At 37.8% G+C, this 18,001-nt stretch overlaps 1 protein-coding gene across 3 annotated transcripts in view; it reads right to left on the reverse strand.

Moving 5' to 3' along the window:
* Positions 1 to 18,001, reverse strand: part of CENPP (centromere protein P) — a 377,506-nt gene that overhangs the window by 266,364 nt on the left and 93,141 nt on the right. For all 3 annotated transcript variants that reach the window (XM_053662805.1, XM_037157098.2, XM_053662806.1), the window contains one exon: positions 11,671 to 11,767. In XM_053662805.1, the coding sequence (XP_053518780.1) occupies positions 11,671 to 11,767 (97 nt within the window). The remainder of the gene's footprint in view (positions 1 to 11,670; positions 11,768 to 18,001) is intronic.

Below are 18,001 nucleotides of genomic sequence, written 5' to 3' on the forward strand. Positions count from 1 at the left end.
AGATTATTTTGGTGCTTTTTTTTTTTTTTTTTACTTTATTTTATTTTTAGTCTTTCTTTTTTTATTTACCTTTCTCCCCTCTCCATTCCTTTTCTTTATCTTTTTGCTTTTTTAAAGTAATCTGTTATTTCTTTTAAACTTTATTACTGTTTCATCTTTCCATACTTTTGTCCTCTTTTCCCGGATTTTCTGTTTTATTTCTTTTTCTTTTCTTTCTAAACTTACTGCTATTTATTCCATTCCTCTACCATTTTTTTCTCTCTTCCTTTTATTTCTTCCCTTATCATTTCTTTTACCCACAAGAGTCACAATCAACTTGAAAATATAAAAAGACCAGAGCTGGACCCATAGAAGAGGCCTCCCAATAGTAGAATCAGAGAGACAAATTGCACATTGTTGTAGGAGAGAAGCCACAAGTTGCTGCATATTTGAGTAGGTGGAAGCAGAGAACAACAGGATAACCAAAAGAGGCTGCACCATTGAAATTCACAGGCATTCCACCACAAGTTCATACCATAAACCCAGGGTGTCAAAACAGATTAATCTAAGAAGCTGAGGCTAACAAGAAGAGTCTCACAAACAATGGGAAGACAAAGAAACAATCCCCAAATGAAAGGAAAGGAGGAAGCCTCAGAAAGAATGTTAGATGAAACAGAGGCAAGTCAACTATCAGATACTGAATTCAAAGCACTGGTGGTCAGGAAGTTCAAAGAGCTCACAATCAGCTGCCAGAAACTACAGGGAAGTTACAATGATCTCACTGTGAACTATATCAACATGAAAAAGGAAATGGAAATTATTAGCAAGGGCCAAGAGGAAATGAAGAATACAATTTCTGAATTAAAAAACACAGTGGAAAGCATTAAAAATAGGGTGGATGAAACAGAAGATCGGATTAGTGAATTGGAGGACAAAGTAGAAAGCATCTCACAGAAAGAACAGGAAAGGGAAAAGAGGCTCAGAAAGAATGAAGAGAGATTAAGAGAAATGCAAGACAATATGAAACGTAATAATATCCGAATAATAGGAATACCAGAAGGAGAAGAAGAAGAACAAGGGATAGAAAACATATTTGAAAGAGTAAAGAAAGAAAATTTCCCTAATTTGACAAAAGAAAAAGTCACACAAATCCAGGAATCTCACAGAGTCCCATTCAAGAGGAACCCAAAGAGGCCCACTTCAAGACACATCATCATTAAAATGGCAAACTTCCAAGACAAAGAGAGAATCTTAAAGGCAGCAAGGGAGAAAAAAGAAATAACATACAAGGGCATCCCAATAAGGTTAGCCACTGACTTCTCAATGGAAACACTCCAAGCAAGAAGAGATTGGCAAGAAATATTCCAAGTAATGAGAACCAGAGGCCTACAACCAAGGCTACTTTACCCAGCAAGGCTCTCAATCAAGATAGAAGGCCAAATAAAGAGCTTCCAAGACAAAAGAAGTCTAAAAGAATTTGCTGCCACCAAGCCAGCTCTACAAGAAATACTAAAAGGTCTGCTCTAAGGAAAGGAAGGAAAAGAGACAGACAGAGAGGAACACAGATACAAAAATGGCAATGAATAAGTACCTATCAATAATAACCTTAAATGTAAATGGATTAAATGCTCCAATCAAAAGACACAGAATAGCGTCATGGATAAGAAAGTATGATCCACACATATGCTGCCTACAAGAGACCCACCTCAGGACAAAAGACCATCACAGACTAAAAATCAAAGGCTGGAAACAAATTTTCCAAGCAAACGGACAAGAAAAAAAAGCCGGGGTAGCAATTCTCATATCAGACAAAATAGACTTCAAAAAAAGAGCCATTAAGAGTGACCCAGAAGGTCACTTCATAATACTCAAGGGAAAAATCCACCAAGAAGACATTAACATCATAAATATATATGCACCCAACATAGGAGCACCAAAATATATAAGGAAAATCTTAGAGGAATTCAAGAAAGATATAGACAGCAACACAATTATAGTGGGGGATTTTAACACCCCACTATCAAAAATGGACAGATCTTCCAAACAAAATATCAACAAAGACATTGTGGCATTAAACAACACCCTTGATGAAATGGACCTAACTGATATATACAGAGCTCTTCACCCCAAAGAAGCTAAATACACATTCTTTTCAAATGCACATGGAACATTCTCAAAGATAGATCACATGATAGGGCACAAAACAAGCCTCAACAAATTCAAGAATATTGAAATCATACCAAGCATTTTCTCTGACCATAAGGGACTGAAACTGGAAACCAACCCCAAAGGAAAAAACCCAAAACACCCAAAATCATGGAGACTGAACAGTATGCTATTAAACAATGAATGGGTCAAGAATGAAATTAGGGAAGAAATCAAAAAGTTTCTGGAAACAAATGAAAATGATCTCACAACAACCCAAAACTTATGGGATACAGCCAAGGCAGTCCTGAGAGGGAAGTTTATAGCAATACAGGCCTACCTTAAGAAAACAGAAACATTTCAAACAAATGAACTTACTCTACGCCTGCAAGAACTCGAGGAACAACAACAAAAACAGCCCAAAGCAAGTAGAAGGAAGGAAATAACTAAGATCAGAGCAGAACTAAATGACATAGAGACTAAAAGTACAATTCTAAAGATCAATGAATCCAGGAGTTGGTTCTTTGAAAAAATAAACAAAATAGACAAGCCTTTAAGTAGGCTCATCAAGAAAAGAAGGGAACGGACACAAATAAACACAATCAGAAATGAAAGAGGAGAGATTACAACTGATACCACAGAAATAGAGAGGATTGTAAGAAATTACTATGAAGAACTGTATGCCAAGAAATTTGAGAACCTAGGGGAAATGGACACATTTCTAGAAAAATATAATCTCCCAAAACTCAATGAAAAAGAAGTAGAACACCTGAATAGACCAATAACAGCAAAAGAAATTGAAGCAGTAATCAAAAAACTCCCATCACACAAAAGCCCTGGACCAGATGGATTCACAGGAGAATTCTACAAAGCATTTAAGGAAGACCTAACCCCCATTCTTCACAGACTATTCCAAAAAATACAAAAGGATGGAAAACTCCCTAACTCCTTTTATGAAGCCAGCATCATCCTAATTCCAAAACCAGATAGAGATACAACAAAGAAAGAAAACTACAGGCCAATATCGCTGATGAACATAGACGCTAAAATCCTCAACAAAATATTAGCAAATCGCATCCAACAATATATCCAAAAGATTATACACCCTGACCAAGTGGGATTCATCCCAGGGATGCAAGGATGGTTCAACATTCGCAAAACAGTAAATGTAATTCATCACATAAACAAAAGCAAAGACAAAAACCACATGATCATATCAATAGACGCAGAAAAAGCTTTCGATAAGGTACAACACCCATTTATGATAAAAACACTCAGCAAAATGGGAATAGAGGGAACATTCCTCAATATAATAAAGGCCATTTATGAGAAACCTACAGCCAATATCATACTCAATGGACAAAAACTAAAAGCTTTTCCACTAAGATCAGGAACAAGACAAGGATGTCCACTTTCACCACTCCTATTCAATATAGTATTAGAAGTTTTGGCCACAGCGATCAGGCAAGAAAAGGAAATAAAAGGCATCCAAATAGGAAAGGAGGAAACAAAATTGTCACTGTTTGCAGATGACATGATAGTGTACATGGAAAATCCTATAGACTCTACCCAAAAACTGCTCAAACTAATTAATGAGTTTGGCAAAACAGCAGGATACAAAGTCAATATCCAGAAATCAAAGGCATTTTTGTATACAAACAATGAATCAGCAGAAGCGGAAATCAGGGAAAAAATCCCATTCGACATAGCAAAAAGAAAAATAAAATATCTGGGAATAAACCTAACCAAAGAGGTAAAAGACCTGTATGCAGAAAACTACACAGCACTGAAGAAAGAAATCAAGGAAGACACAAACAAATGGAAACATATACCTTGTTCATAGATTGGAAGAATTAACATCATCAAAATGTCCATACTACCCAAAGCAATATACAGATTCAATGCAATACCTATTAAAGTACCAATGGCGTATTTCACAGACATAGAACAAACACTTCAAAAATTTATATGGAATCATAAACGAGCCCGAATAGCAGCTGCTCTTTTGAGAAAGAAGAACAAAGTAGGAGGGATCACAATACCTGATATCAAACTGTATTACAAGGCCACTGTAATCAAAACAGCCTGGTACTGGCATAAAAACAGGCACATAGACCAATGGAACAGAACAGAGAGCCCAGAAATCAACCCAACCCTCTACAGTCAATTAATATTCGACAAAGGGGGCAGTAACATAAAATGGAGTAAAGATAGCCTCTTCAGCAAATGGTGTTGGGAGAACTGGCCAGCTACGTGCAAAAAAATGAAACTTGAGCACCAACTTACACCATACACCAAAATAAATTCAAGGTGGATAAAAGACTTAAATATAAGCCATGACACCATTAAAGTCCTAGAGGAGAACATTGGCAAGAAAATCTCAGATATTCCACGCAGCAACATTTTTACGGATATGTGCCCTAGAGCAAGGAATATAAAGGAAAGAATAAACAAATGGGATCTCATCAAAATAAAAAGCTTCTGCATGGCTAAAGAAAACAGTATTAAATTAAAAAGACAACCAACTGTATGGGAAAACATATTTGCCAATGATACCTCAGACAAAGGTTTAATCTCCAAAATATACAAAGAACTTACACGACTCCACTCTAAGAAGACACCCAACCCAATTAAAAAATGGGAAAAGGACTTGAACAAACACTTCTCCAAGGAGGACATACAGAACATTCAGAGACACATGAAGAGATGCTCAATATCGTTAGCTATCAGAGAGATGCAAATTAAAACCACAATGAGATACCACTTTACACCAGTCAGGATGGCTATCATAAACAAAGCAACAAACAACAAATGTTGGAGAGGTTGTGGGGAAAAGGGGTCCTTAGTTCACTGTTGGTGGGATTGTAGACTGGTACAACCATTATGGAAAACAGTATGGAATTTTCTCAGAAAAATAAAAATTGACCTGCCTTTTGACCCAGCAATTCCACTGCTAGGATTATACCCCAAGAATCCTAAAACATCAATTTCAAAGAACCTATGCACCACAATGTTCATAGCAGCACAATTTACAATAGCCAAGAGTTGGAAGCAACCTAGGTGCCCATCAGTAAATGAATGGATCCAAAAATTGTGGTACATATACACCATGGAATTTTATGCAGCAGAGAGAAAGAAGGAGCTACTACCTTTTGCAACAACATGGATGGAACTGGAAAGCATTATGCTGAGTGAAATAGGCCAGGCATTGAAGGACAAATACCATATGATCTCACCTTTGACAGGAAGCTAAAGAATAAAACAAACAAGCAAACAGAATAAAAACAAAGATGATGAAATAGAGAACAAGTGGGCAGCGACCAGAGGGGAGAGGGAAGGGAACTTGAGGGGAAAAAGGGGGAGGGATTTTGAGGAACAAGTATGAAAGACACAGAGTTGAGGACTGGGGGTGGGGGGGGAATGGGAGGGAGGGGGGGGAAGGGAAAAAAAAAATGTACTTGAAAAGTAACTAAATAAAAAAAAAAAAAAAAAAGGTTGGCCCCCAAATGTAACTTTTTCACTAAACAATTTGTGATCTCCTAAAGCCACAATAATTACCCCATAACACTTATTAACTCATTCATTAATTCTATTTCAGTAACTGATAATCATGACTATTATACTGCTTTCTCATTATTTTGTGTGCATGCCTCATTTCTCTATCACTGAAGGCTCACTGAGTATACTAAATACATATACCCTTTATAATTTCAAAGTGTCTAGAACAATAGTGACCACATTTGAACTGAATATACAATAAACATGGCAAAATAAAATCTGTTTAAACACAACAGCTCTGCTGTATTTGGAAAAAAAAAAAAACCAGAATCTTGAAGCTATCATAATCTTGAACAAATAATGGAACTAAACTGTAACTTTATATGGAAAGATAAACTTGATAGGAGAGCTGAGTGGTAGAATGGAAACTGGAAAAAATAGTCAGAGGAGGGTTCTCTCACATTTCCCGAGGTCAGAAAAATAATGTATTATTATGTTCTTAATATAATTGACCTTAAGGAGAAAAAAATCAAAATAACTATCAAATTTTAGAAAATTTAAAAGCCAGTGGTTTAGATAAAATAATTAGGAAAGAGCACTGGTAAAAAAAAATCTGTTATAGAATAATCATTTGAAAATAATTTTGTGACTTCTAGATAAAAAAAAGTCATGAACCCAACAACCTTTTATGTACCCTTAAATCACAAATAAAACAGAGGCTTAAAAGTACTATTTTACTCTTACAAACATTCCTCAAAGAAACCAAAGAAATCATGCATAAATGGAAAGCAATCAGATATTCATGAACTGAAGAGGGAATAGTTAATATGTCAATATTAACTAAAGCAATCAGCAGATTCAATGCAATTCCATTCAAAGTCCCAATGACATTTTTTAAAGAAAATACCCAGTGTAAAATTCATATAAGACCTCAAAAAACTCTAAAAAGACAAAACGAATTCAAAAAGAATAACACTGGAGAACTCACATGTCCTTCTTTCAAAATGTCACTACAAAACAACTACAATAGAAAGTATTGTACTGGTATAAGGACATAGAGACCAACAGAATATAATAGAGAGCCCAGAAACAAACCTCCACACATATGGCCAGATGATTTTCAACAAAGGTGACAAGACCACTCAATATGGATAAGGGCAGTCTCTACCACAAACAGTGCTGGAAAACTTAATATGCTCAAGCAAAAGAATAAAGTTTGGTTCCTAACTTATAAACTAAATTAAACACCTAAGCTTAAGAGCGAAACTATAAAATTCTTAGGAGAAAAAAAGAAAAATCTTTATGACATTAAATTTGGCAATGATGTTTTTAGGTACGACATCAAAAGCACAAGCAGCAAAAAAATTGATAAATTGGCTTCATCAAAATTAAAAACTTTTGTGCATCAAGAGACATTACCAAGGGCCTTTGGTTGGTAGCTCAGTTGGTTGGAGCATTGTCCCATACACCAATAGGGTTGCAGGTTCGATTTCCAGTCAGGGCATATAACAAAGTTGTGGGTTTGATCCACGGTTGGAGCATGTAATGAAAGGCAACCAACTGATATTTTTCTCTCACCCTGATGTCCATCTCTCAGTCCCTCCCTTCCTCCCTAATCAATGAACATATACTTGGGTGAAAAAAGAAAATTAATTAATTTTTTAAAAAGATGCTATCAGGGAGGGGACTTCCGGCCAAGATGGAGGTGTAGGTGAAAATAATGTACCTCCTCACACAACCAAATTTAAGGACAACAAAGATTTAGAAACAAAAACACAACCAAAACAGACAGAAAACTGAACTATACCGAAGTCGTACAACAATGCACCATTCATCCAAACGGGTAAGAGGAGTGGAGTTGGCAGCCTGGGGAGAGGGGTCCTGGCAGGAAGAGCTGCTGGTTAGCAGAACCGGGTTTGGGGAGGAAATGAGCAAACCCAGTGAGATGTGCAAGGTGGTTGGCCGACCCCAGAGACACATTTGCACGCAGATAAACCAGGCCAAAATAAGGGCAGTGAGACAGACTATGCAACCCAGGGCCCCAGCCATGGGAAACAAAGCGTAAAAGCACCAATTAAAAAACCTTTTGGGGGTTGGAGGTGCTGGGAGAGGATCCCACCCTCACAGGAGAGTTCACTGGAGAGACCCACAGGGTCCTAGAATGTACACAAGCCCACCCACCCTGGAGCCAGCACCAGGAGGGCCCAATTTGCTCATGGGAAGCAGCAGAGAGGACCGAAATCCGAGAGAGAGCTGAACAAGCGCAATTCCTCCCTCTCTGACCCCAACCCCACATACAGCATCACAACCCAGCAACTGGGTTGCCTTGCCCTGGTGAACACCTAAGGCTCTGACCCTCACTACAAAACAGGAATGAACAGACCAAAACATTACGGCTCAAACAGAAGAACAAATCAAAGCCCCAAAACCAATACTTCTAAGCAGCCAAGAGATAGCCAACCTATCAGATGCACAATTCAAAACACTGGTGATCAGGATGCTCACAAAACTGGTTGATTTTGGTCCCAAATTAGATGAAAAAATGAAGGTTACACTAAGTGAAATGAAAAAAAATGCACAGAGAGCCAATAGTGATGGGAAGAAAACTGGGACTCAAATCAGTGGAGTGGACCAGAAGGAAGAAACAACCAAACAGAAAAGAATGAAGAAACAAGAATTCAAGAAAATGAGGAGAGGCTTAGGAACCTCCAGAACATCTTTAAACATTCCAACATCCTAATTATAGGGGTACTAGAAGGGGGAAAGGAACAGCCACCAGTGGAAAACTTATTTGAACAAATAATAAAGGAGAATTTCCCCAATCTGGCAAAGGCAATAGACTTCCAGGAAATCCAGAAAGCTCAGAGAGTCCCAAAGAAGTTGGACCCAAGAAGAAACACACCAAGGCACATCATCATTACATTAGCCAAGAGTAAAATGAAGGAGAGAATTCTAGAAGCAGCAAGAGATAAGGGGACAGTCACCTACAAAGGAGTTCCCATCAGACTGTCAGCTGATTTCTCAAAAGAGACCTTACAGGCAAGAAGGGGCTGGAAAGAGGTATTCCAAGTCATGAAATCCAAAGACCTACAACCAAGATTGCTCTATCCAGCAAAGCTTCATTTAGAATGGAAGGGCAGATAAAGTGCTTCTCAGATAAGGTCAAGTTCAAGTAGTTCATCATTACCAAGCCCTTATTATATGAAATGTTAAAGGGACTTGTCTAAGAAAAAGGAGTTAAGAAATATGAACAGTGAAAGGACAGCAAATTCACAGTTATTAACAACCACATCTAAAACAAAAGCAAACTAAGGAGACAGCTAGATCAGGAGTGGAGCCACAGAAATAGAGATCATATGGAGGGTTAGTAATAGGGGAGTGGGAGGAGGAGAAGGGGGTAGAAGATACAGAGAATAAGTAGCATACACAGTGGGGAGAAAATAGACAGGGGGAGGGCAAGAGTAGTGTGGGAAATGTAGAAGCTAAAAAACTTATGACACATGGACATGAACTAAAGGGGGGGAATGTGGGAGCAGGGGTTGTGCAGAGTGGAGGGAAATGAAGGGGTGGAAATGAGACAACTGTAATGGCATAATCAATTAAATATATTTTTTAAAAAGATGCTATTAAGAGGATGAAAGCCCTGGCTGGTGTAGCTCAGGGGATTGAGCGCAGGTCTGTGAACCAAAGGATCGCAGTTCAATTCCCAGTCAGGGCACATGCCTGAGTTGCTGGCCAGTTCCCAGCAGGGGACGCACTAGAGACAATTATAAACTGATGTTTCTCTACCTCTCTTCTTCCCCTCTAAAGATAAATAAAAATTTTTAAAAAGTTAAAAAAAAAAATGAAAAGACAGTCTAGGGAATGGGAGAAAATATTTGCCAATTATGTATTAGAAAAGGGATCGATATCTAGAATATACAAAGAACTCCTACAACTCAACAATAAAAACCCCAAATGATCTGATTCAATGTACACAGGACTTGCACAGATCTTTCTCCATAGAAGACATACAAATGGCCCATAAACATATAAAAAGATGCTCAAGAACACTTATCATTAAGAAAATGCAAATAAAAACCACAACAAGAATACCACTTTACACCCATTAGGCTGGCTCTGACAAAATAGAAAAAAACCCACCCAAAATAAAAAATGGATATAGAGAAATTGGAAGCCTTGTACATTGTTGTTGGAAATGTAAAATGGTGCAACTGCTATAGAAAAAAAAAAATGCCCTTCAAAAAATTAAACACAGACTTACCATACAATCCAGCAACTCCACTTACAGGTTATACTTAAGAGAACTGAAAGTAAGGACTGGGACTGATATAACAGATGTTGTATACCGTTCTTCACAGAAGCATTATTCATAATAACCAAAAGTTGGAAACAACCCAAGTGTCCATCCATAGAGAAATAGATACGTAAAATGTGACAAATACATAAAATGGAGTATTCCTTATAAAGGAATAAAATCATGACACATGCTATAACATAGATGAACCTTGAGGACATTATGCTATGTGAAATAAGCCAGGCAAAAGGGGTAAATTTTATGATCTGCTTAAATGAAGTACCTATAGTACTCCAATTCACGGAAGTAGAAGATAGAATGGTGGTTCCTACAAGTTGAGGGGAGTAGGAAACAGCATGTTACTATTTAATAGGGACAGAATTTCAGTTTGGAATGATGAAAAACTTCTAGAGCTATATATTGATGATAGTTGCATAACAATGTGACTGTTTCTTTCCATTCCAGTAATCTTGTCACCAGTAAAGACCAGCTCATAGACATGCTCTACAGTCTATAGGAAAAACACACAAATTATACTTCTACACCTGCCTTGAAAGCACCTGGAGGCAAACTGGCTTTGGAATGGGATAGCCCTCACATTTCCCACAACCCATTCAAATGTCTAAGTAAACAACCATATTAGGTGATTCATAACTGTAACTGCCAGCATATTCCTTAATCATTTCTGAAGAACAGTTATTTAATTGTTCTGGTACCAAGAGCATCTGCAAGTAAACAACATAACTGTGAGAACTACTCATGGGATTGATATACAGGTATAGTACAGGTAACTGGCATGTTTCATTCTAAAGAAAACCTTATGCCTGACAGATTTTATTAGCTCAACCAAACTGAATGCAAATAATAACAGTAATAATAGAATCCAAAATAAAGGAGAGTTAATCCCAGTTATAAAAACAAGAGTCATGACTCAAGTTAGGCACACCTGAACCTTGAGATGTTATTTATGTTGATTCTTTCAGAACTAGTCTTTCTGTGCATCACTGCTGTGAATAATTTGACACTATCCAACAGTTATGCCAGAAAACAAAAGGAATAAAAACAAGTCTTTGAAAGTATTGATATCTGACTTACAAGGCATTAACTGACAAGAATCAGGCTTCAGTATTTAAACTTAAATTTGATAGTTAAGAAGCTCAAAATACTGATCTAGCTCAAAACAACAATTATACTGCTATGTGATAAGCCTGCTATTACGTTCTTTATTAGTATTTGTCATTTTACTTTTAGTATGCTTGACAGATTAATTTTTCAAAATGTGTATTATAAAATAAATAAGAATATAACTATACTTCTTTCAAGATATTCCATCATATAAGATTCACTGATTTATACAGGAGCGTTCTTCCTTTATTTATTCCAAATAATTGCAAATTCCAAAAGCCAATGAAAACCTTTTTTGTTTAAAAACTTCAGGGAAAGAATGTAATGTTAAATCCCCAAATTAACATGAGCTTCACTTTTTCATATACTTAAAAAAAAAATTTATTTATTCATTTTAGGGAGAGAGAATGGGGGAAGGAAGGCAAGAAAGAAAGATGGAGGGATAGAGGGAGAGAGAGAAACATCAACTTGTCGTTCCATTTATTTATGAATTCACTGGTTGATTCCCGTATGTGCCCCATGTGGGGACTAATCTGGCAACCCTGGTGCATCTGGATGACACTACAACCAACTAAGCTACCCAGGCAGATCCATATATGTTTAAATTTAAAGACTTTAGACATTACCTTGAAATGTTTAAATGTGTGCTTACGATATTCACACCACTCCACAAAAAAGTGTAGGCTTCGAAAAAACATAAACAGATCTCTTCTTTCTTCTGCTCTGTAGAAATAAAAAATTTCTATGATTAATAAATATTACTAAATGAGAGGTCCAACCTGGCTTTACTGTTTGTTATACATCCTTCACTAAAGCTAAAAAAATATTTGATATATTTCTACATACTAAACTCTGCACTTTTTAGTATGTGTTTGCTAATACTACTTTCTCAGACTGGAATGCCCTTGTCCCCACCTCCAAATGTTTAAATCCTACCCATCTTTCAAGGCACCATATTGTGCTTGAAATTTTATTTGATAACTGTGGTATAATAAAGAATATATATCTTGCCCTGGCTGGTGTGGCTCAGTGGATTGAGCGCTGGCCTGGGAACCAGAGGGTCACTGGTTCAATTCCCAGTCAGGGCACATGCCTAGGTTGCAGGCCAGTTCCCAGCAAGGGACACACCAGAGGCAACCACACACTGATGTTTCTCTTCTTCTCTTTCTCCCTCCTCTCCCCTCTTGAAAAAGAAATAAAAACTTTTAGAAAAAGAATATATAGCTTGTCTTTATCTCCAGTTGTTGACATAAAATCTCAAAAACCCTTAAAAATCCTGAGTCACAAGAGCCCCTTTGTTATCTTAATAGTGACTCAAGGTGATCCCTAGATAATCTCGGAATAGGGACAAGTCACCAGAAAGACCAACCACTTGATTAAGGAGATTGGTACTTTGACCCAACCAGACCTCCAGGAAGAACAGGGAGGGGTGGGAAAAACCCAATCACACAGAAAATTATTTAATGATAGCCATGTAAGGAAACAACAATAAAGAATCTGGACAACAAAGCTTAGGGTAGCTTCCTGGTTGGTGAACACGTTGATGTGCTAGGAGGCTAATGTACATGGATTTCGCAAGAAAGGGCAAAAGCTCTATGTTCCTCTTCAAGACCCTACCCTCACCATGTCCCAGACCACAGTCTATTCATTCCTTCCATGTGGCTATTTCTATATTGTAACGTTTACAATGAAACTACAATTTTTAGCATAGCATCTTCAGTGACTTCTCTTGAGTTTTAGCAAATTAAAACATTTGAGGGGACTGTGCAAACACCCATATTATTGCTAAGTAGGTCAGATATGTAGGTGGCATATGACATAGAGCAGTCTTGTGGATGATTTTGCCCTTACCCTGTGGGTCTATGCTAAATCTGGGTAGTGTCAGGATTGAATCAAATTAAAGGACACCCAGTTGGTGTCAGAAAATTATTGAATGAACAATGCCCCCACCACATGTCCTATTCCAGAAATCACTAAAAATAATTTTATTCCTATGCCTATGAGCTTCCACAGGAATTTAATTTTCTTAATACTATGCCTATTGTTATATTGACACCCACAAACACAAGCAACTTTTAGGCAAGACATGTGTATTCATTTAATCATTTGTTTAATAAATATGGGAATAAAGTTCTCATTCTAGACATGATGGATTTAAAAGCACATTCCCCCCAAAGACTCCCATTAATTACAATTTCAAACCATTGGCTAAAAAATAAAGCAAGTATTGAAAAACTCTGAAACATGAAGAGAAGAAGGCAGAATGGGTGAAACTTCAGAAATTAAGGAATGATTGAGTGTTCATTTCCTTGGGTTTATTTTCACCTCCGGTATATACCAAATAAACACAAGAGGAGACTGCAACCCAGAAGGACTATAGGGTAGAATTAAAAAGTAACATAGAAGGCCCAGGGAAACATTGCTACTTTCTAGCCAACAGAGGTCAGGTAAGATGAGAGAGAAAGGACATTGGTCTTGATAATGATTGTTTTGATTTGACACCAAAAGTCAAAGCAACAAAAGCAAAATAAACAAGGGACTACATCAAACTAAAAAATTTCTGCAGAGCAAACAAAACCATCAACAGAATAAAAAGGCAACCTATCGAAGGGAAGAAAATATCTGCAAAGCATGTATCTGACAGGGTTAATATTCAAAATATATAAAAAACTCATACAATACAATAGCAACAAAAAAAAACCCCAAACAATTTACTTAAAAAATGGGCAGAGTACCTAAATAAACATTTTTCCGAAGAAGACATACAGATAGACAATAGGTTTGGAAAAAGGTGCTCAACATCATTAACCATCATGGAAATGCAAACCAAAACCTCAAAGAAATTATTAACTCACACCTGTCAAAATGGCTATTATCAGAGATAAGAAACAACAAGTGTCAATGAGAATGTAGAGAAAGCCAACTTTAAGCCAACATTCAGCACTTGATAATGTGGTAGTAGAATGAGCAGAGAAAAAAATGTTAAAACTACAATAGCAAAAATTTAAACACAAACACACTAAAGGAACTCAGCGAGAAGGAAAGAAAAAGACTGTTGTTACATAAATTTTTAGAAAGAACTTTATTTCAAAGTGGACTAACTGATCCCTGGCCAGGGGTCTCAGTTGGTTGAAGCATTGTTTTGTACACCAAAAGGTTGCAGGTGTGATCCCCAGGGAACTTGTGGGAAACAACAGATCAACGTTTCTCTCTCACAATATTTCTCTCCCTCTCCCCTCTCTCTCCTCTCCCTCCTCTCCCTCCCCTCCTCTCCTTCCTCCCTCTTTCCTTTTCCCTTCCTTCCCCCTTGTCCCCCCTTTCCTTTCTCTCTAAAATCAATAAACACATCCTCTAGTGAGAATTTCTTTTAAAAAGTAGGTCATTAAAAATAGTGGACTGAGTCTCATTCATATCTCCATAAAGTGTACTCAATTACAGTATATACAGCTTCCCATTATAGAAAGGTGTACCTCTAGCTGTATATGTAATTTATTTATGTTTCCCAAGCACAGTCCAAATGTTATTAATGCAAAACAGATGTTACAGATTTCTTTTACAAAATGCTAGCAGTGACACATGTCAATGTCAACTAATCAGAAACATAAAATAACCCCAAATGCCTCTTTCTTAATTATAAAGCAAAACAGAACTTCAAAATAAAAATTCTAAACTTTTATTTCAAAAACAAGTTCTGAGCAATATTAAGTCTACATCCAGGTGAATATCAAAAGTTAATTAACTAAAATATTATCGGTCACTTTCACGCATTGCTGGTGAAAGGGGTTGTGAAATGGTATGGTTGCTCTGACTAAGTTTGCAGTTTATTATAAATTTAAACATATACTTACTATATCACCCAGCAATCCTACTTCTGGTTATCTTCCTTAGAGAAAGAAAACTGACACACACACAAAAAACCTCTAACGAATGTTTACAGCAGCTCTATTAAGAAACATAAAAACCAATAATAACCAAATGTTTCCCAATGAGTAAATGAACAAACTGGTATACATACAATGGAATACTACTTTGAAGTGAAAAGATGGATGAATTTCAAAGGCATTATGCTAAGTAAAGCAGCTGGTCTCAAAAAGTTACACTGTGATTTCATTTATTTGACATTTTGTAAAAGGCAAAACTCTAGTACAAAGATGTGAGCATGTTTTGCCAGGCATTTACAGTGAAGGAGGCAGTGTGACTATAAAATGAGAAGATGAGAGATATATTCCTATTTATGGAATGGTTCAATATCTTCATTGTGGTGGTGAACACACAAAAAAAGCCCAATATAAATAAAATAAAAAGGGAAACAGGGAAAAAAATGACAGAGCCTCAGAAATATGTAGGGCAACAACCAAAAAGTTTTACATTTTTCTGATCAGAGACACAGCAGCAGAGGAGAAAAAGTATTGAGCAAAATATATTTTATATATATATACACACACACATATATATATACACACACACGCACACATGTATACACACACACATATACATATATATAATGAAATACTAAATGAAAAGCTTGCCAAATTTGGTAAAAAAGTCTTTTTTAAACATACAAATTGAGGATTTGGACTTCTGCCAAGATGGAGGCATAGGTGGATAAGCCATGCCTTCTCACACAACCAAGTTTAGAGACAACTAAATATTAGCAACAGAAAACACAGCCAGAACACAGAAAATTGAACTTTTCGGAAGTCTGTTAACAACAAATTCTTCAGCCTGACCGGTAAGGGGTGAAACCAGCAGCTGGTGGAGCAGGGTTGCACAGGAAAACTCGGTCAGATGGATTCAGGCGCGCAGAATCCAGGCGCAGGGTTGGACCTGGTGAGCGACGGAGCGAGCGAGTGAGCCACCAACAGAGCAACCTCGGGGAAACAGCGAGGGAGCAGGGCTGCAGGGTTGACTGTGGTCGTGCAGTGTTGCGCGGATAGATAAGTGAGGGAGTGGGCGATAGGACCAGGTCCCAGCTGTCCCCTCGGCAAGCGGCAGGGAGGGCGCCGCCATTTCCCAGCTCTGACCCCACCTCCACATAGAGCGTCATACCCAGCGACTCTGAGTGGCCCGGCCCAGGTGAACCACCTAAGCCTCTGCTCCTCACGCAGTGGAACAAAACAGCTGAGGGTGGCACCATTTCCCCGCTCTGACCACGCCCCCACATACAGCGTCACAACCCAGTGACCTGGGAGTCCAAGGCTCCGCTCATCACGCTTTGGCCCGAACAGACCAAAAATGGCTCAAGAAGATGTCAAAGCCCCAGAGCCTATAAATCTAAGCAATGAAGAAATAGCAAAACTCTCAGACGCACAGTTTAAAACACTGGTCATCAGGATCCTCACAGAACTGGTTGATTATAGGCACAAATTAGACAAATATATGAAGGTGAAACTAATTGAAATGAATGGAATTGCACAGGACACCAATAGCAATGAAAAGGAAACTGGGACTCAAATCAATGGAGTGGACCAGAAGAAAGCAAATAATGGCCAAACAGAAAAGAGTCAAGAAGCAAGAATTCAAAGAAATGAGGAGAGTCTTAGGAACCTCCAGGACATCTTTAAACGCTCCAACATCCGAATTATAGGGGTACCAGAAGGGGGAAAGGAACAGCCACCAGTGGAAAACTTATTTGAACAAATAATAAAGGAGAATTTCCCCAATCTGGCAAAGGCAATAGACTTCCAGGAAATCCAGGAAGCTCAGAGAGTCCCAAAGAAGTTGGACCCAAGAAGGAACACACCAAGGCACATCATCATTACATTAGCCAAAATTAAAATGAAGGAGAGAATCCTAGAAGCAGCAAGAGATAAGGGGACAGTCACCTACAAAGGAGTCCCCATCAGACTGTCAGCTGATTTCTCAAAAGAGACCTTACAGGCAAGAAGGGGCTAGAAAGAGGTATTCCAAGTCATGAAATCCAAAGACCTACAACCAAGATTGCTCTATCCAGCAAAGCTTCATTTAGAATGGAAGGACAGATAAAGTGCTTCTCAGAGAAGATCAAATTCAAGGAGTTCATCCTCACCAAGCCCTTATTATATGAAATGTTAAAGGGACTTATCAAAGAAAAAGAAGTTAAAGAAACACGAACAGTGAAAGGACAACAAACTCACAGTTATTAACAACCACACCTAAAACAAAAGCAAACTAAAAGGACAGCTAGATCAGGAGTGGAAACATAGAAATGAAGATCTCAAGGAGGATTAGCAACAGGGGAGTGGTAGGAGGAGAAGGGGGGAGAAGGTACAGAAAATAAGTAGCATAGACAGTAGATAGAAAATATGTGGCGGGGGGCAAGAATAGCATGGGAAATATAGAATCTAAAGAACTTGAGACACATGGACATAAAGTAAAGGGGCGGTAATGGTGGGGACGGGAGGGGTAGGGTGGAGGGGAATGAAGAGGGGGAATAGAACAACTGTAACAGCATAATCAATAAAAAAATAAAAAATAAATAAAGATACAAATTCAAGAAGCTCAGATAACCTCAGAGATGATAAACACAACCCATGCCTCAATAAATTATAATTAAAGGGCTGAAAAATTTTTTTAAATCCTGAAAGTAGCTAGACAAAAACAGACATATACTTCATGTAGGAAAACTTGGAATTCAAAGACAGTAGATTTCTTAACAGAAACGATAAAGGTCAGAAAAAATTAAAACATTTTCTATCAGTAGATAGAAAAGATACTTTTCTATCAGTAGATAGAAAAGATCTGTCAACCCAGAAACAAATATCCAGTGAAAATACTCTTCAGGAACAGAGGTCTCTGATGAAGGAAGACTAAAAGAATTTGTCTAGGGGGGAGGAAGATGGCGACGGAGTTGGATGGAACATACTCCAGCTCCCCCTACACGTGGGTGAAAAGCCTGGCCCAGCTACTGAGAAACAGTGTAATTAAGTAATAGATCCACAGCATTTATGAAGTTGGGAGAGCAGCGATTGTGATGGA

This window comes from Artibeus jamaicensis, unplaced genomic scaffold (genome assembly GCF_021234435.1).
Source record: "Artibeus jamaicensis isolate MK-2021 breed Jamaican fruit bat unplaced genomic scaffold, CSHL_Jam_final contig_288, whole genome shotgun sequence".
NCBI lineage: Eukaryota > Metazoa > Chordata > Mammalia > Chiroptera > Phyllostomidae > Artibeus > Artibeus jamaicensis.